Raw genomic sequence first — 21,209 nt, forward strand, 5'->3', positions numbered from 1 at the left:
CAGCTTACCTGCGGCCGCCAGCAATGCGGAAGGAAGGAGGTGGGCAGGATGTTAAGTCCCGCTCATCTCCACCCCTCCGCTTCTATTGGGCGACCGCTGAGTGACGTCGCTGTGACGCCGAACGTCCCTCCTCCTTCAGGAAGTGGATGTTCGCCACCCACTGCGAGGTCATTTGGAAGGTAAATACGTGTGACGGGGGTTACCGACTTTGTGCGACACGGGTAACAAATTGCCCGTAATGCACAAACGATGGGGGCGGGTGCGATCGCACATGTGATCGCGCGATAAATCGACGTGTGTAAGAGGGCCTTTAGATCATAATGTTGTGCCATTTCTTGCAAAGTTTTTGTCATTCCTACCCAAAGGATTGCACGCAGATGGAAATGTGTACTTTCTGTGATTTTCCCACAAAAAATAAGTCTCGATGATTTTCTTGCATACACATAGTAAGCAAAAAAAGTATGAACGTGTGCACAATATGTATTCTATCACTGAAAATGCGACTAGAACACGCACAAGGAAAAAAATCGCCTGACTCGTGGAGAATTTTCCACAGATTTTTTGTGAATTTTTCCGTTGATTCCCAGCAAAATAAATCTTCAACCATTGTTTTTTCACTCCATTTAATTTCCGTGTGGACATACAATACAAATTGAAATAGTAAGATTGGAAGAAAACACATACTCATTAAATTCTATCTACTTGCTATGTAGATCCCCAGTAAGGAAATTAAAAACCACTGTGGGGGTTGCTAAATTAACTTAAGAGGTCTAAGGTATAAAGTCTCTCCTGTGGAGAAAGCAGAGCTGTTGTAGAATGACTTATAAGCCATGCAGTGCTCCCCTGGGAATTTAAATATGCAAATTACCTCTTCAGAGAGGAAGAGAACAGAGACTTTAGTATCAACTATGGGAAATAGCAATCTTAAGAGTCAATATCAACCCTTTAAAAGGTCTTTCCACATGATTTAGGATAAGACGTCAGAGTTGAAGCTCCATTTGTAGAAATGTTCTGGCATTTTTGCCCCTCATCAGTGCAATGCAAGATGAGAGGACATTGACAAAGGGATCAAAGGGGTAAAGTTTCTCCTGGTGGACATGTAAAATATCCCTCACCTACCCAACCAGTTTGTCACTAATGAAAGGCAAAAACCCCTGAAATACGTCTGTAAATGGAGCTTCTGATTTGGTTAGTGGCAAGGCCAATATTAACTTTTAGGCTTGCTACCTATTGTTGATGGAATCAGATGCCCTGTTCTCTTCCTCTTTGAAGAGACTAGTTGCAGATAACTGTACCAAAAAAATGGGAAAAATATTCAACTATAATACAAATTCAGCCTGTGATCACGCAAATATTAATTTTCTCATGCGAAAGAATCGGATTGATTATGGTAATGACGCTCTGATCAAGCTCTGAATAAAGTTTGATCTGAGTGTCAGCTTAGTTTGATCAGATTCTCTCATATAAGAGCATTGTAGCACACTGTAGGGAGAAGATGAAGAAGAAAATGTCTCCATCTTCTCCATTCTGTGTACCTGTGGAATACAGACTGCATTCCAATGTCATCTGAGTGCAGTCCAATGATTTCCACACACCCATAGACTTGAATGGGTGCACGCCATCCAATTTCTGCTGCAAATTGCAGCATGTTGAGATTTTTTTTCCCATTCTAATCAGAATGAGGAAAAAATGCTTATATGTACTGCCGCATAGAATAACATTGGTCCGAATGCTAAGCGATAAACCATCAGATAGCATTCGTCCAAGTTTTATGGTGGAGTGAGCCCTAAGAATAAAACCTTGATTCAATCATCCTTGTCAGTACAGCCCATGCAAACGTATCTAACTCTTTATTACATTTATCTGGGAAGTTAGCCCTCCTATATATTATACTTATATTATTCTTCCATCTCTAACAATAAACACCCTAATGAAAAGTAGAAACATATACTGTATTGTGTATATGCCAGTTCTAGTTTGCGATCAATTTTAAGAAGAATAGAAAGATTCCCAATATAAGGTGTATTGTTACAAATTGTACCTAACTGAATGCAATAATGGATTAAATACTCATTAAAAAAAACCTCAGCCAGCTCAGGTTTTATGTATTCTATTTAGCTAAGGTGCACGGACTAACAAGAATAATACTGTATAAAAGTATTAAATATCAGTTTCCCGTGCTTTAACCATAAGACAACACATGCCGGTGAGCTCAAAAAGCGTTACATCTTCAAGCGCCATGCCAAAAGACAAGAGTTTGAAATTACAAATGCTGAATGTCTATTCTACCTTTGCTAACATTGCCTTTCAGTAATGCCTTAAATATTACTTAAATATGACACTGACATGTTGTATTAAAGACTTAATGTCATTTCACTTAATATGGAAATAAAACCCTCCATGGCTGGCTCCAGAGACTAAATTGCACAAGGCCAAAATTAATTTCATTTCATTGGGTATTTTTGTTTGCCTATTTCATGTCCAATATTAGTTGTCCCGTCAGTCATACTTCATTTTATACAAGTACTGCATTAGAGACTAATTTTACGTACATGACAGACAGAGTAAAAAAAAAATGTTTTCCTTTTCTAGGTTCTGGTAGTTAAAATTACTTCAGTATTTCACTTCATTAATCTTCCCACTAAAAGAAGCATTGATGAAACCAGCTTTAATCGACTGTTAAGAGCTGACATGTTTATTTGCTCTGCCTATTCCACATCGCTGCGCAAAGATGGTGATCATCTACGTAACTCCAATGTTCTCATTTCTATCTCATACACCCACACACTAGGGTCAATTTCAAGGGAAGACAATTATTTGGGCATAATCATTTTTGAGTGAAGGGAAGAATCCCATTGAGAGCACAGGAAGACAAAAGAAAATCCAACAGATGTTACCCCTGGTTAGATCTAAACCCAGGACCACAGTGCTGGGTAGCAAACCTACATGGTGATGTTCATTGTATTTGTGACATATGGTCAAACATATGAAATAAAAACAGCGTAAAACCTATCAGAATCAGAAACTATTAGGTAACTACTGTATAATTTCAAGCAACTTTTCAGAAAAAGCCGGTATGTGGTAGTATTGGGCAAAATAATTTCTTGTTTTTCTATAACTTGTATCCTAAATTTTAAATAGTTTTCCCCTCCGCAGGCTCTACCCCTTAGTTTGCAATTGCCTCCTAGCTGGTGGGTGGAGACAAGCTGCTATGATGTCTCCTCTACAGCACAGTACACACAGGGATTTCTGTTCTTTTCTTCATTAGAACACAGAGAGTTGCAGTAACAGCACACAGGAAACTGTGCAGCAGGAGTGAGCTCTTTAGATGTGAGTCCAGCTCTGGTAGAAGGTTAAAACATGCTTAAAAGCTCAGCATGATGTTTCTGTGTCTCCATCTGTCTGTCTCCTCATTCCTCCTCCCTAACCTCTCCACACAACATAATAGAAGGTGTAAGCTGAAAACTCACTGTCTTGGCAGATGATGTAGTCTTCAGCAAGAAAAATGTGGGATATTTTCTTCAAAGTGAAGGAAGAGTTCAGGAGGCAGCACTGTGCAATGCCCGTTACAAAAGTCTAGTATGGTGGCCCAAAAAAGGTAAAAAAAAGCCTCCACTTCAATATTACCATAAGAAGGGTTGGCTTGAGTTTGCCAAAAAGTACGAAAAGTGGACAGTAGAAGATCGGAAACTGGTGGTGATTTGAAGGGATGAGGCAAAAGTCAACAGACTAAGCTCTGATGGGTAAAAATGGGTCTGGAAGAAGCAAGAAAGAAAGGCGCTAACGGATTGAGAAATTAAAGAAACTGTCAAGATAGGTGGAGGAAGCCTGATGATAAGGGGTTGTTTCACAGCCCAATGTGTTGGATACTACACCAGGATCGATAGTGGTCTCAATGTGAGCATCCTACAAGAAGAGTAATTCATACACTTGAGTACTATGTGTATCAAAAGGACAACATAATGTTCAAGCAGGATAACAAGCTAAAGCATATGTCAAGATTTGCAAATAAATGATTCAATGACAATTAAGAAGAAGTGCTGGATTGGCCCCCCAAGTCCCCAGACCTCATCCAATTTAACTCTTGTGTGTACAGTTGATTAAAAATCTGTATACATGCCCAAGTGAGCCCACCAACATTAGGAATGTGTATAAGAGACTTGGGATCAGATTCGGTCTAGGTATGCTTGAATCTGATTGAGACCATGCCTATAAGGATTTAGGGAGTGTTGAAATCCAAAGGTGGTTTTACAAAATACTAAGAAAATAATATAAAAATTAAAATTTCGATTTTTAGGAGCAAAACCGTAACAATTCAGTAACATGACAAGAATCTGCATAACTAATCATATTCTAAATAATTTCAGGGGCGTTTTAGGGGTTAACAAATTGCAGAAGTAGGCTGTTGTCATGATCCATGCCTGGTTCAGCCACCGCTGAGCCATTGCTCGTATTCCATCTCAGGGTTTCAGGTCATGGGAGGAGTTAATTCCATTTTGCCTCATTCCAGATTTCAGGCCGCTATATCCTAGCGCTGCACCTCCAGAACAACGACAGTAATAGTTCCTGCTCTACAGTGTGCGTGCCTGGCTCCCGTGAGTAACCTGATCTGTGCTGTCTCCCAGCTAGCTTGTTCTGACCAGCACCCTTCTATGCTCATCCATCCCTCGTTTCCTGACTCCCCGTTGCTGTCTGTAGTTGTAGTCCCAGTCCTGTCTGTCTGACCCTGGTCCCAACCTGTGTATCCTCCACCCCTGTATGTTACTTTGACTCCCTGGCCTCTAACCTTTATCCTCTTTCCTGACCTCCGCTCCGTCTCTCTCTTCTGCTGTATACGTGACATCCGCCTCCGGATCCCTGGCTATCACCTGACTTAAATTTGCTTACTCCTGTACCATTGATGAGACCTCGGGTTGTTGACCAGGCTAGCTGACTACTCTTTCGCCCTCTTGTGGGTGTTTTGCTAACTGCACATTGGAGATCACTCTCCAATCTGTCTCAGTGCCTTCTCAAGCGAGTGTGACAGATTTGTTTTGTATATTATTTCAAATACAAGATTTTTTGGTGTTTTTGTTTATTTCTTTTCACTTACAGATTAGTAATGGGGGGTTTCAGACTCCTCCAATTTTTAATCTAGGACTTAGTGGCAGCTGTGAGCTATCATTAACCCCATATATTACTAAAATTGCCCCTGCAACAGGGCAATCGGGATGAGTCGGGTAAAGGATAAATTCGACAATTCTGGGCAACTGCAGGCTGATATTTTTAGGCTGGGAGGGCCCAACAACCATGCATCCCTTAGTCTGAGAATATCAGCCCTCAGCTGGCAGATTTATCATTGCTAAGTATCAAAATTGGGAGGACCGCACGCCATTTTTAAAAATTATTTATTTAAGTAATTAAAAAACAAGCCACGTGGAGTCCCTATTATTTTGATACACAGACAAGATAAGCACACTGCTGGAGGCTGCAGCCTGTAGCTGTATGCTTTATATATGCTGGGTATAACAATATGAGGGTACCCAATGCCATTTTTTTTTATTTATTTTTACATCACCATAGAGAAGCACACAGCATGTGTGATTCCAAGTTGTTATACACGCTGTCACACAGGGTGGGGGCGCGGTCTCACTGCAACCAATCAGAGATGCCGGGACTGCCGTTGGGAGGAGGAAGCAGTGAATATGTATGAGGTTAATAATTGGCTCTGGAAGTAGTGTTACTGCTGCGCGGGATACTTGGTAATTATAATGCTCCTGCTTTATTCCTATTTTCTGTCCTTTTTTTTAATTATCTGGGTGACCTGAGAACTCCGGGCCCGGGGTCGGTTTATGGATAGTAGGTATCACGTGTGGATCCGGACCCTTAAAGTCCAGTTTCGCCCATCACTAGTCGTGTTCTTTTTTTTTAGTGTGGTTGCCTGTTTATGATTGGTCAACATTACAACATCATACAGGAAGAAGTACATGGCTCGAGTGAAGTTTCACTTGGACATAAAAAAAAGTTAATTCATAAGGTGCTAAATACTTTAGTATCTCTGCAACAGAGAAGCAAAATAAAAAAAATAACATATTCCACTCTGCAGTCCCTTTTACATGTGTCCAGTGCAACATGAAACATTTTGTGAAAGGTCCTTCTTAAACAACATTAATCAATACATTTTGGGTGGTGAAAACTGAATGGCATGTACTATGAAGGTACAATAACTTCTGAGAATATTCTGCTATACATTCACTGTGTTCTAGAATTTAGTCCTTAATAATTAAATATAAAGCATAAAAAAAATTTCAGGCTGCAATTAAAAAACCTAAAATGATTAAGTTTTACTTGGATTGTAATTTTGCAGCCCAACTTACCAAACTATCTAGGTCCCATGTAGCATTAATATAATTTGTACAGAAATTATATTACAAGAAAATAATAGTAATACAAAACTTACAATGATGTAACTGTGATGTCAGATGGTCCAAGCCGTTTGCTCGAAGAGGTAGAGATCCTTCAGTGGACTGTTCACCCAGGAGAAGTTTCTTGGAGTTAGAGAAGTACTTTGGTTTAATCATGAACTGCTGTGTCTGCCCATGTTGGAGGTTCATGGTCAGTGTCTGTGGTGGTACCATCCTGTTCAAGACAATAAAGATTTCTTAATCATATTTTATTCCAGGATAATGGTTGATAGGGGTGGAAAAATGAACCTTATTTTGAATATACATATGATTTATTTACGGAGGGATGCAAAACTATAATAACTGTGAGCATATGATGATATGACTTACAACAGAATCCAGTGAAGTGCCTAAAAGTGTCTACGAAGTCCATTACTTAAGGTGAAATATAAATTCATGCCAAGTCTTCTTTGTAGGAACTAAGGCGGGCTTTGCACACTACGACATCGCAGCCCGATGCTGCGATGCCGAGTGCGATAGTGCCCGCCCCCGTCGCAGCAGCGATATGTGGTGATAGCTGGCGTAGCGAAAGTTATCGCTACGCCAGCTTCACACACACACTCACCTGCCGTGCGACGTCCCTGTGGCCGGCGACCCGCCTCCTTGTTAAGGGGGCGGGTCGTGCAGCGTCACTGCGACGTCACACGGCAGGCAGCCAATCAGAGCGGAGGGGCGGAGATGAGCAGGATGTAAACATCCTGCCCACCTCCTTCCTTCCGCATATCCTACGGAAGCCGCAGTGAGGCCGGTAGGAGACGTTCCTCGCTCCTGCGACTTCACACACAGCGATGTGTGATGCCGCAGGAGCGAGGAACAACATCGGACCGTCGCGTCAGCGTAATCATGGATTACGCCGACACTGCACCGATGATACGATTACGACGCTTTTGCGCTCGTTAATCGTATCATCCAGCCTTTACACACTGCGATGTCGCATGCGATGCCGGAAGTGCGTCATTTTCAATTTGACCCCACCGACATCGCACCTGCGATGTCGCAGTGTGCAAAGTGCCCCTAAGACTGCACAAAAATGGAAACCTTCAAACAAATACCAACCAAAATTAATTGTTATTCATTTTAGAATTAATAGGTGTTGGTGTAGGAATTACTTTTTCTGACACTAAGCTCAAAATTCTCTTTCTATAAGAATTGACTTTCTTCTTCTCAATAGTGGATCAAGTCTATAGTTTCAACATGCGGAGACAAATAAGAAGGCATCAGTTTCAACTTTTGGATTCTTGTTCAGAATTAGAGTTGAGTCACCTAATGCTCTTCTAAGAAATGGTGATACATGATTTTTCCTTCCATTAGGCTACAGCATGTCTGTATGCACATACTGTCAAAGCGACCATTCATGCAACAGCAGAAAATTTATTCTTGGAGTTCTAACCACTCACAAAATAGTTTGGCCCCATGCGGGTAAGGTGCGCGCTTATAGCCAAAATGTTGTCTACATGAATATAGCAAAAATACTGTAGGAAACTGGTTCACAAGACTGTAAAATATTTTTGTTACTATGTGTACAAAAAACAAGACATCAAAACAATTTATGTTAAAAATGTATATCTGTAGGGAGGGTCTGTCATTACAAGTCTTTTATAGTAAATACTTATATTCTATAGAATAACAATGGGCGGCAATTTTATAGCTCTGCCTAGTCTGATAAGGGGGTGTGATGACACTTGCAGTGCTGACTGGACAATGCCCAAAGGGCAACACCAAAATGTCAATGTATTCGTAAACCTCTAGTAAGAATAACAGCAATGGCACAATGCAGATTTCATAAAAAGATGCTCTAGAATTGTACAATTATTTACTGAAATGACATTTTAGGTGGAGTGACAGGTCTTCTTTAAAGTTATGAAACTTTAATGTACATTCCATGCAAAGCGCCCCCTCACAGATCCAGAAGGACAATTCTAGTTTTTGGGCTTTGTTAATCTGTCCCGCTGTTGCCTCATGTCATACCATGTCCCAATCTCCATTCTCCTTTCTTTTTTTCCCATCACTACACCAAAAGGTTAGTGACTGCAAAGCTTACAACATGAACATATCATGTTTGGCACAGCTAAGCATGTTTTCCCCTTGTTGCCTATTCCACCTACTCCATTCTACATTGCTAAATCGAGACAATGAGACACAGGCGCAAGTTGAGAGGACTATTTCTGGAGGCAACCATATGTCGCCTAGCAAATATAGACGCAATTTTAATTACTGTAATAGGACTAATGTACAACACTGCCAGTCATTGCATGGTTGTGTCTCTACAAGTCCAATATAACATAACAGTATTCCTGGAGGGGCTCGTTCTGGATAATAACGAACAATGAATATATACAGTAGCTAAGTCTGCACTGGAACACTACTTTGCAGAGAAAAAGATAAAAGGACTTCAGCCTCATTCATGGGTTCAATCGGGGTTTCCAATAGGAAGAACACTTATAAGTGTAGGGCCAAACATCCACTTAAAAGCATTTTAGGATACTCACTGGTGTGAATTCAAGATTCTAATTAAGAATTCTAAAGTGAGTGATTTGTACAGTTCATTATCTTCATTCACTTACAGGTTGTACACTCCATCTACTTCAATACTGGGCAAAAAAAGGAGGAAACGTGGACCACTTCAGCCCTTAACTTCTATTCTCAATGACAGATACATGGCTAGATAAATGTTGAGAGAAATAGAAAAATAATAACTTGAATATTTCACCCAACCAAGGGAGCCATGAAGGTTTTTCATAGGTACTTTCTTAACTAAAACTGTCCTGTGGGCACAGGAACATTGGCATTGAGTCAAGCGAGTCAGATTATGAAAACAATAAATCTTGTAGACAGTGACCGTGGCAGTGCTGCAGCTCCACTATCTCTACACTGCAGACAATGATAACTTTCTGTTGGTGAATTGAGATGTAGAAGAGATCTGCAACACAAAATTTGCTGTGTGCACGCCTTTTTGCCTCCTGCAGTGGAAGTGCAGGGTACTGGATTTCATTCAGGCAGCATTGCTCTGGGGAGATTCACAGCATATTGATGGAGGGGGCAGAACGGAGCACTGAGACTTTGGCCACGGAAGGGTGCAACATGCTGCCCTCATTCACATATCAAATAAAACCGGTTTTCTGTCCAATCAAAATAATGAAATCTAAGCTGCGGATAAGAGTTTTATAGGGGCAAAGCCCTTGATAGGACTGTACAGTTAGTATAAATCTGGTTTTGGCGGTGACAAACTCCCTTTAATCAAAACTTCCTCAGTCAATAATGGGTCACTCCTAAACTAAATTCTCTTCCCATGTGAACTGCTTATTGTTATAAGTGTATGTTGATCCTGGGACTACAACATAACAGGAAACTATTAGAGAATTCCTAGAAACATTACTTAAACCTATTACTAAACCAGCAGTTGTTCCAAGAGTGCAGTGTGAAACGCCTGTAAAACCTATGCTATAAAAAGCAACCTTCAGACTTCTAATGAAGCCAGTTTTTAACAGAAAGCAGCAAACTATAACCAGTCATAACTATGAAAGTGATATATATGCAGATGTCAACACAAAATAGGCTCACGGGCTGTTAATTAGCGCATCGAAAGCTGGAACGGGAGCTACATAAACAGTTAGCTAACCAATCTGCGGTGACCTAATCCTCCTGTCAGTGCAGACATTAAGACTAAATAGCAGCAGAAAGGTAGTACTTATCACATGCGAGATTAGCAACCTAATCCCAAGTAGGCTATGGAAGACTATGAGCATTCCAGTTCTGTGTAACCTTTCAGCAACTACTTGCCCTATGGACTTATAAAATATATACATCCTACCATGCATGGAATCAACCCAGGTCAGGAGACACAAACTGTGTTATGCCTATTCATAAACCTAAAGAAGGTTCACCTTCTTGTGGTTGATGGGCTCACATATACTGGCCAATTTAAGTGTGAAGTATTTGAATTTTTCTAAGCATATTCTATATGGCATTAATGCATTTTAAATTTCATGTATTCTATGTTTGATAACGAGAGGAAAAAGCTGAAATAGTGTTTTACTGTGACAAGGGTGAGACCGTGTAATAAAGGTTACCTGAAGGGGTTGTGTGAGGCACAACCACCGGTGAAAACTGAGAACTGACAGTACTTCGATGTAGGAGCTGGAAAGGTTAAAAAGCTGCACTGCTGTGGAGTAAAGATGAATGTAGGATCTTGGATATGTGACTTTAATTAACACTTGTGATTATCCTGATTGAAGGAGGTTACTCCAAAACGTGATTAAAGTCACATGTCAAAGAAGCTGGATGCATCTTTACTCCATTCCCGAGCGGCTTTTTAGCCTTTCCAGCTCCTATAAATTCTATGTTTGCATATATCTTAGCATTTACAGAGTACTGCTGTATTCTTTTGTTTGTGTTTTGTGTAGTCATAAGCAGCTCGCGCCTGTTCACATTTAGTTGGAGATGCTGGTCAGTTTTTTTGTTTCTAATGATAAAATCCCTAAATCATGCACTAACACCAGAGTTGTCAACTTGCCTTTTTTTGGGACAGCTTATCAAAAAATCACAAACTGACAATATTTTTTACGGATTCATTGTAAAAGTGTAAGGGGGTGAAGGGCTCAGCCCACCCCAGACCTGCAAACTGGCAATATACTGTATGTTGTTCTGGTATAGTGTGGTATTGGTAAATGGCCACTAGGTGGCCACAGTGTGTAAGCTGCTTCCCTGGTACTCCTGGGCTGGAGGGAGTTAGTGAAGGGAAGGGGCTTAGTTTGAAAATGAACAGTTAAGAAGTCAGTTGGTGAGGAGAATCCCTCAGGGAGAGGAACGGACTGCGTCTGTGAGAGGCATGGTGGAGGAAAAACCCAACAATTTTAATTTGGCGTGACCTTGTGGGTCAAATCATGTAGTGCGGCCATTCCCTGGCGGAGACCTAACGAATCCCCTCAGTAAGGGAAAGGTCAGTGGGCACTTGAGAGAGGAATAGGTCCTGACTGACCAGAAAGACAGTTGAGTCTGCCGTGGATAGTGAAGCTGAAGGGGAGGAAGAAGAGCTTAGGGACCCCAACAGGAGCCCACGTACCAGGGAAGCAGTGTACTGGAAAAATGTATAATTTATCTGTTGCTATTGGTAACTCCTTCGGAGAACAAGATTGTGCCCGCCTCAGGCGAGATAAGAAACTGTATTTGGCGTAGAATAGTAAAGAGCATTCATTGGTTTTACAGAAGACCGGTGTCTGTGTGTGGTGTTTAGGGACACTTGGGCCTGCTGCAGATGGCAGCTGGGATGTGACCTAGAAGAAAACAGAAACAGTCCTGGCCTCCGGCCGTAAATTGAGTGCACCACAAGTCCCAGCAACTAGAGAGGCGGTGGCAATGCACAAAAGTGACACAGGGCTACACTGCAGCCCGAAGGCAGCATCTGCCACGACTGCTGGAGCACCCCACCACCCATCTAACAAAACCATAATAAATCATTATGAATATAAGTGATCCATGTCTACAGCCCATAATTCTGATATGACAACATCAGCTGCATTCACTGTGAACTGTAAAATACTGATAATTACAGTCGGAAAAATCTGTATAAGTTTCTTCAGCTTCAAAAAAATCACGGACAACTTACATTTTTTTATGGACAGTGCAAAACAGTGCCCTAATTTTAAAGGCTGTCTTTAAATTTCTGGAAGGTTGGCAACCCAAACCAAGACCTTAGAGCTGTACTAGGCACATCACAGTGGGTATACAAGATAGTGTGACCAGTTTATAAACTCACCATGGGTTTTCTTGATTTGTGGATTCAGTGAGTTTTCATGCAGTATTCAAGGAGAATAAATCACAGCCGGATTACAGGTAGCATAGGTAACAAAGTCTTCAAATACAGTCATGGCTGAAAGTGTTGGCTCCCTTGAAGTTGGTCCAGAAAAAATTCTCCCAGAAAATTATTATAATTACAAGTTTTGTTATACACATGTGTATTTCTATTGTGTGTATTGTAACAACACAAAAAATAAACTGAAAAAAATAAACAAATTGGACATAATTTAAAACAAAAAAAAAAAAAATGGGCCGGACAGCAATGTTGGCACCTTTCCAAAATTGTGGGTAAATAACTATGTTTCAAGCATGTGATGCTGGTTCAAACTCACCTGTGGAACGTAATAGGTGTGGGCAATATGAAAATCTCACCTAAGTCTAAAGATAAAAGGGGGAGGTTGACTCACTTTGCAATGTGTGTCTGTGTATGCTACACTAAGCATGGAGAACATAAAGAAGAGAAGAGAATGTCTGAGATCTTCAGAACCACATTTATTGAGAAATATCAACAATCTCAAGGTTAAAAGTTTATCTCCAGAGATCTTTATGTTCCTTTCGCCACAGTGCACAACATAAGAACCCATGGCACTGTAGCTAATCTCCCTGGATGTGGACGGCAGAGAAAAATTGATGAAAGGTTATAGTGCAGGATAGCCTGGATGGTGGATAAACAACCCCAATCAAGTTCCAAAGAAATTAAAGCTGTCCTGCAGGCTCAGCGTGTATCAGTGTCCGCGCTAACTTTCTGTCAACATTTGAATAAAATGAAACGCTATGGCAGGAAGACACAGGAGGACCCCACTACTGACACAGAGACATAACAAAGCTAGACTGCAGCTTGCCAAAATATATGTGAGTAAGCTAAAATCATACTGTAAAGACATATTGTGGACAGATAGGACCAAGATAGAACTTTATGAAAAAGAACATCATTCTACTGTTTAATGAAAACAAACTGAGGCCTAGAAAGTCAAATATGGTGGAGGTTCACAAATGTTTTGGGCTTGTTTTGCTGCCTCTGGCACTGAGTGCCTTGACTGTGCGCAGGGCATCCTGAAATCTGAAGATTACCAAAGGATTTTGGGTTGCAATGCAGTGCCCAGTGTCAGAAAGCTTGGTTGTGTCCTAGGTCATGGGACTTCAAGATGGACAATGACCCCAGACATACTTCAAGTGTAGAACCCAGAATTGGATGAAAAGAAAGTGCTGGAGAGTTCTGAAGTGGCTGCAATAAGTACAGATCTAAATTCCATTGAAAGCCTGGGAAGAGATCTTAAAATTTGCTGTTGGGAGAAGACGCCTTCAAATATGGGAGACCTGGAGCAGTTTGCAAAAGAAGCGTGGTCCAAAATTCTAGTTGAGAGGTGTAAGAAGCTTATTGATTGTTATAGGAAGTGATTGATTGTAGTCGTTTATTGCAAAGGTTATACAACCAAAATGTTAAGTTGAGGGTGCCGACAATTTTGTCCAGTCCATTTTTGGGGTTTTGTGTGAAATTATGTCCATTTACCTTTGCTCTGTTTTTTTTGTGTTGTTCCAATACACACAAATGAAAGAAACATGTGTATAGCAAAACTCGTGTAATTGCAATATTTTTTGGGGAGAAAGGCTTCATTTTCTGGTACAAGTTTAAGGGTGTCAACACTTTCGGCTATGACAGTACATAGCAGATATCCAGCATTTCCAAAGATGATTAAAAACCACACCTCTATTTAAAAAAAAAAAAACAAAACAAAAAAAAACAAGCTACTCAAATCAATCATAGAGATGATTACTGTATGAAGAAGGGGGAGATGATATATATATATATATATATATATATATTTACACTAGCTGTAGTACCCGGCGTTGCCTGGCAAAGTAACTAAGCGTCTCTCTGTCTCTCTCCCTCTCTGTCTGTCTGTCGCCCTCTCTCTCTCTGTGTTGGTCTCTGTGTATCAATGTCTCTGTGTGCCTCTGTCTGTGTGTCAGTGTGTGTGTCTGTGTGTCTCTGTGTGTGTCTGTCTGTGTCTGTCTCTCTGTTTGTCTCTGTTTGTGTCTCTGTGTGTATATCTGTCTCTGTGTGTCTCTGTCTCTGTGTCTCTCTGTGTCTGTGTCTCTGTGGCTGTATATGTCTCTGTGTGTCTCTCTCTCTTTTTGTGTTTCTCTCTCTTTGTGTGTCTCTGTCTGTGTCTCTGTGTGTGTTTCTGTCTGTGTCTCTGTGTGTGTGTCTCTGTCTCTAGGTCTGTCTCTGTGTCTCTGTGTGAGTGCCTCTGTTTGAGAGTCTCTGTGTGAGAGTCTCTGTCTCAGTCTCTGTGGGTTCTCTGTCTCTGTCCGACTCTGTGGGTCTATCTCTGTGTGCCTCTGTCTGTCTTTGTGTGTGTCTGTTTCTGTGTGTGTCTGTCTCTGTGTGTCTCTGTTTGTCTGTGTGTCTGTCTCTATGATTGTCTGTCTCTGTGTGCCTGTCTCTGTCTGTCTCTTTGTGTGTCTGTTTCTGTGATTCTGTGTCTGTCTCTATGTGTGTTGTTTCTGTCTCTGTCTGTCTGTCTCTGTGTGTCTGTGTGTGTGTGTGTGTGTCTCTGAATCTCTTTGCCTGTGTGTGTGTGTGTGTGTGTGTGTTTGTGTCTGTGTCTGTGTCTGTCTCTGTTTGCGTCATCTCTCTCTCGTCGGAAATTATAAGTTCTTATGGTCAGTGAGGTCCTCTCTTCTCATCTGTAAAGTGTAAGCTAATATGGTCAGAGGGGTTCTTTCCCTCTCGCCAGTCCTCCACGTGTATTTTCTGACCAGTTACAAGCATTCACGTATTGAACTAGATGCATATAATCATTCACAACACATCACAATTTTGGGGAAAATTTAGCCAAGTTAGTGAATTCAAGTTTCAAAATATTTGTTCATTTCTGAATACAACAGAAAGTCTGTCAGTCATTTGTATTGAATGTAAACAAGTGTAATCAACTTTGGTCAAAGGGAAGATCATGCTCCGTTCTTCAGCCTGAAAAATTAACCCTGAGAGTGGCTGTATAGCAGAAAAATAACCGCCCAGTGCAATCAATGGCCTTCAGCTGTAGACTTCTCTAGTTCGGGAATGACTTACGATCAACTGAAGAGGAATAAACCTAGTCTTATTTTAATTCCCAGCTGTGAATTTCTCAATGAAGGCTTACATTACTATAATACATTGCAGACTCCCTGTAATAAAAGGGATTAACACATCTGGTAAAGAATCCTCTAGTTTCATGGAGATTTAGAGGTAGTATTAAGGTGACTTTTTTTCAATGTGCAAATTTAATACAAACAAACATATTTACTCGAAGATATCAACATTTCTACAAGAAAAGATATTAATTGGAAAATGAAGTATCAAGTTGATTTCTTTTTATTGCAAATAAATGCTGATAATTTTTCAGTCATACTCACATATTCCACACATTGTGGAATAGAAAGAAAACCAAAAAAATCCCTCAATGGGGGACAAAGTGACAATGAGCGACTAATTTATGATTAAAAAATATTTTCATTTAAATTAGATAACAGCATAGTCTCCTCCAAAAAATTTAAATGTGCAAAATGCAAAGACAGGCAGGGTGTTCCTATGAAAGGCAAGACAGGATATAATAAAAGAGAAAAAAGACCCTCCAGGATTGATAAACAGTTCATAATATTATGACTGAGATCATGAAACAGATGAATGTTTTGGGTATAAACTGTAATCGCTAATGAACAGTGTCATAACAATATATAAGTTCAGTGAAATCTGGCATGATCACAGTCATGAGCATGTATAGTAAGACACATGAAATTATAAACATAACACAATAAAAAGGCAATTAAACCTTCATCAAAAAGTCAGATGTGACGAAACGCACGTTGGGGACAGAGGCGCACAGGTTTAATTGGCCAGTTTCCAGGTAACCTAGATAGACTAAACTTCATTGTATTGTTTTGCCATCAGTGCTCATGTTGCGTCATTGCAGCTTCTGACTAATGCTGCACACATGCAGAGGCCTCTGAGCCTATATACCTTTTAATTGTGTTATTTTTATCATTTCATGTGTCTTACTGTACATGCTCATGATCATGTGATCGTGTGATCATGCCAGATTTCACTGAACTTATATATTGTTATGGCACTGTTCATTAGCTATTACAGTTTATAACCATAACGTTCATCTGTTTCATGATATCAGTCATAATATTTTGAACTGTTTATCAATCCTGGAGGGTCTTATTCCTTTTTTATTATATCCTGTCTTGCCTTTCATAGGAACACCCTGCCTGTCTTTGCATTTTGCACAGTTAATCTTATCAGAGGAGAAAATTCTTTTATCAAATTTAAATAAAAATATTTGTTAATCATAAAGTAGGGGCGGACTGTCCCCCCTTGGACTTTTTTGGACTTCAATACCTGTCAGTGATAATCATTATAGGGAATTGTGGATGTGGATTTCTCTCTTCTCACTACATGTGCCAACACTACATAAAAGTGAATTCAATTGCTGGATCCACCAGTCATTAAAACTTAGGGAATGCAACTTATTTCCCACACAGATCCACTCCTGACTCTGCTCTTGAATGTGCCTGACTGTCATCTGTGTTGTAGACAAAAAGACTGACAGCACTCACCAAACTGAGGTGTGAACAGGTGCATAACTGAACATGACATAAAATACAAAAAAAGACAGTTTGCACTCTGATAATGCTAAAGTATGGTAAATACTTTAGCATTATCAGAGTGCAAACTGTCTTTTTTTTATTTTATGTCATGTCCAGTTATGCACCTGTTCACACCTCAGTTTGGTGAGTGCCGTCAGTCTTTTTGTCTATATTAAGAGGGTCATACCTTCTGACCGTGCACCCCTCCCCCACTTGCCACAGGTAATCTTATCCTATATAGCAGGTTCCTACTTGCCCACAGGAGGTTTTTAACCCAAAGAGAGGCTTCAGCATAGTGTAGGTACCCAGTTACGAGATATGCGGTGAAGGGGCAACTAGGCAGATATACAAATGGCCATTTATATATGCTAAATATCTCATTTTCTTAGATTTTCCTTAGCAGTAATGCAGGTCCATGTTTACACATTCATGGTTTCCATACTTTAGCATTATCAGAGTGCAAACTGTCTTTTTTTGTATTTTATTATCCTTGTTGTGCAGAGAAAGTCAAAGTGGCTGCACTGCCCCTTATAGTAGACCCCCTTCACACGTCTGTGTTTCCAAAATGTGTGGTGTTCATTTTCACCCGTACAGGAGACACGTTCACACGCATACTCATTACAATCTCTGTTGATCTTCACACCTTCATGTTTTCAGACTGACCTAGTGTAATTGTGATCTACACGCGTGTTTCTGTGATCCACTTGGAGACGTGTCCATTTTTTACCATCAGCACAGATGACAAGGACCAATAGATGTCTTCTAAGGATCCATGAAAAACATATACAGCACACGGATGGCATCCATGTGACATCTATGTGCCATCCGTGTGAAACGGACCAGAATTAAATGCATTCAAGAAATTAAAGATTTTTATGTATTAAAGATATGTAAAGATGATAGAGAGATAGATAGATAAATGAATATCCAGCAGATACATAATTTCCCAACCCCCTGCATATTATACCCTTGAACCATTTAGTGCCTTTCAAGTGGCACTAAAGGGTGTTTAGTCTTGTTTAACCTAATAAATAATTAAGTAACGTCACTGCTCATCACTCTGATACCAGTCGACTGTCACAATGACTGATGACAGTCGCCAGATATAAGAGTGATCACGCTCCTGATGCCTCCGCTCATCACAGTCACCGGATCTCAAAGAGCTGCTCAAAGTCTATGAAGCCTCATTCTCAGGCCTCGTCCTGAGGCTCCATAGCCTTTGATCTACATAACCGAAAATCGGCATGGACTATGTTGGACCTGGAAACTTTGCTTTCTAATAAATTGGTGAACAAGAGACAGTCTCTTGTTTTCAGTTCTCTCTTTTTATGTCTTTCATGTTTCCATTGACTAAGTCAAAATATTTGGACTATGGCAGACATGCATGTTTTTGGGGGTTTTTTTTAAATAAATTGGTGAAAATGGGAAAGAGTTGGGCAGTATGTTTTCAAATAATCTATTTTTGCGTGTATATTTTTCTTTTTACTTGCTGGGTTAGTAACAAGGATATCTAATAGACACCTCTGCATTACTAACACCAGAGCCTGATGCCAGCTGACACTACACAACTGACATCAACCCAAACTACCATTACCCCAATTGTCACAGCACCAGAGAAATCAGAAAGAGCTGAGGAGAAGTTGTGCATCTAATGTAATGAGCCACTACTGGACTTCTGTGGTGGATGTGGGCTGATATTTTTAGGCTGTGAAGGACCAAATAATCATGGGCCTTCCCACTCTGATAATACCAGCCTGCAACTGTCTGCTTTACCTTTGCTGGTTATCAAAAATAAGAGGGGTTCACCTCATCGTTTTTTAAAATGATTTATTTATTACATTAAACAAGCATAAACATCCTTACATGTCACATGAAACGAGTAAAAGGGTGCAAATATATATGTAGGAGGCTTGGGAAATTAGATATCTGCAGGATATCTATCTCTTTAACAGATAAAAACTAGTAATTTCAGTGTCATACATTTATTTCTGGTCACTGAAAACTAGACAAGTGGAATGCACAGCGTATCTAAAATAACTGTAGTATATCAATATAATAAATTAATGTGAGGGTGCACAGGTGCCTACCAAGGAAATGTAAGCAACAAGAAGAAAAAGCATAGGTACATAAAGAGCACTCATCTCACATAATATAAAATTACGAAGTTTATTGTGTCATATTAAAACATCTAAAGTCAACTAGAAACACCATGTGTAGCAATAGTCACCTGGCACAACCACAATAAGGTGCATAAGAATAAAGTGACAATGCAAAAAATGACAGGCAGAAGGTATCTTTGCATATAGAATGATGAACAGGGGGCACAAAAGATATAATATACAATCTGAAATATCACAAATGAGAAAGACAAACACCCCTTGAACAATCAGGCAGAAGTCAATAAGACAGAGTACATGCAGTGTCATAAAGATGCACAACCTTCCTAATCTAGCCACATAAAAATGATGAGGAAAAGACCTGACCCAGCACGTGGCGCTACTAGAAGTGCCGGAGTGCATTTTTTTCTGGTACGTGTCACACGGATGTCCCATGGATGGCACACGTACACATGGATGGCACACAGAGTGCACATGGGTGACACACAAGTACACAGGAATGGTCACATTGTTGGACAAAATGGAAAGTACAACGTGCCACATATAGGTTTTTTTGTGCACACATTGAAGGGGGCCGTAGAGAAAGGTGGCAGTGCCAGTATTTCAAACCCCATTGATCAGAGTGACGTATTTCCATGTTGCTAGGTTGACAGGAGCATATAAAAAATCATCCCCAAAAATGGGCGATTGTCATCTCAATTGTCACCCATATGCAGTCCGTGCGGCATGGTTTTATACTTCAGCAGTTATTAAAATTTAAAAGATCAAATACAGTTTTCTTACATTAAAGAATTGTAATCTATATATATAATTGCCTTATTCTGTCTGTCTGTCTTGCTCCAAAATTGTGTCACCGTGACAGTGTCATTTCAGTGACAACTGTCGGATTGGCCGCTGGGCTCGGACTGGCCCTGCCCCCCCACGGATTGGCCACTCGACTCGGCCTGGCCCCGCCCCCCGCATGGATTAGCCGCTCACCCCGGCCCTCCACACGCATCGCCCGCTCTAGCGTACACCGGCTCCCGGTACACATGTGCAGGGAGCCGGCACCCGGCCCTCCGCACGCATCGCCCGCTCCAGCGTACACCGGCTCCCGGTACACATGTGCAGGGAGCCGGCATACGCTGACGCCTCGCCCGCTTGCCCCCGCCACACGTTGGCACACTTGCGATGCTGGGATCATGACGGAGCCGGTGTACGCTGGTAACCATGATACACATCGTGTAACTATAGGAAGCGCTTCCCTTAGTTACCCGATGTGTATCATGGTTACCAGCGTACACCGGCTCCCGGTACACATGTGCAGGGCGCCGGCATACGCTGACGCCTCGCCCGCTCAGCCCTGCCCACGGCACACGTTGCCACGCTCGGACCCGCCCCCGGCGGCCCCAGCATGGGGGATGGAGCACGATGGGGGGGTGTGCAGCATAGAGGATGGAGCACGATGGCGGGTGTGCAGCATGGAGGATGGAGCACGATGGGGGGTGTGCAGCATGGAGGATGGAGCACGATGGGGGGTGCGCAGCATGGGAGATGGAGCACGATGGGGGGTACGCAGCATGGGGGATGGAGCACGATGGGGGGTGTGCAGCATGGAGGATGGAGCACAATGGGGGGTGTGCAGCATGGAGGATGGAGCACGATGGGGGTGTGCAGCATGGGGGATGGAGCACGATAGGGGGTGTGCAGCATGGGGGATGGAGCACGATGGGGGGTGCGCAGCATGTCGGATGGAGCACGATGGGGGGTGCGCAGCATGTCGGATGGAGCACGATGGGGGGTGTGCAGCATAGAGGATGGAGCACGATGGGGGGGTGCGCAGCATGTCGGATGGAGCACGATGGGGGGTGCGCAGCATGTCGGATGGAGCACGATGGGGGGTGTGCAGCATAGAGGATGGAGCACGATGGGGGGTGTGCAGCATGGAGGATGGAGCACGATGGGGGGTGTGCAGCATGGAGGATGGAGCACGATGGGGGGTGCGCAGCATGGAGGATGGAGCACGATGGGGGGTGTGCAGCATGGAGGATGGAGCACGATGGGGGGGTGCGCAGCATGGGGGATGGAGCACGATGGGGGGTGCGCAGCATGGGGGATGAAGCACGATGGGGGGTGCGCAGCATGGGGGATGGAGCACGATGGGGGGTGCGCAGCATGGGGGATGGAGCACGATGGGGGGTGCGCAGCATGGGGGATGGAACACGATGGGAGGTGCGCA

At 41.9% G+C, this 21,209-nt stretch overlaps 1 protein-coding gene across 3 annotated transcripts in view; it reads right to left on the reverse strand.

Annotated features, from left to right (window-relative positions):
- The window catches only part of LTBP1 (latent transforming growth factor beta binding protein 1), a 528,942-nt gene that overhangs the window by 310,321 nt on the left and 197,412 nt on the right, over window positions 1–21,209 (reverse strand). For all 3 annotated transcript variants that reach the window (XM_075339498.1, XM_075339499.1, XM_075339500.1), the window contains exon 4: window positions 6,440–6,618. In XM_075339498.1, coding sequence (XP_075195613.1) covers window positions 6,440–6,618 — 179 coding nt within the window. The remainder of the gene's footprint in view (window positions 1–6,439; window positions 6,619–21,209) is intronic.

Source organism: Anomaloglossus baeobatrachus, chromosome 3 (assembly GCF_048569485.1).
Source record: "Anomaloglossus baeobatrachus isolate aAnoBae1 chromosome 3, aAnoBae1.hap1, whole genome shotgun sequence".
Lineage (NCBI taxonomy): Eukaryota > Metazoa > Chordata > Amphibia > Anura > Aromobatidae > Anomaloglossus > Anomaloglossus baeobatrachus.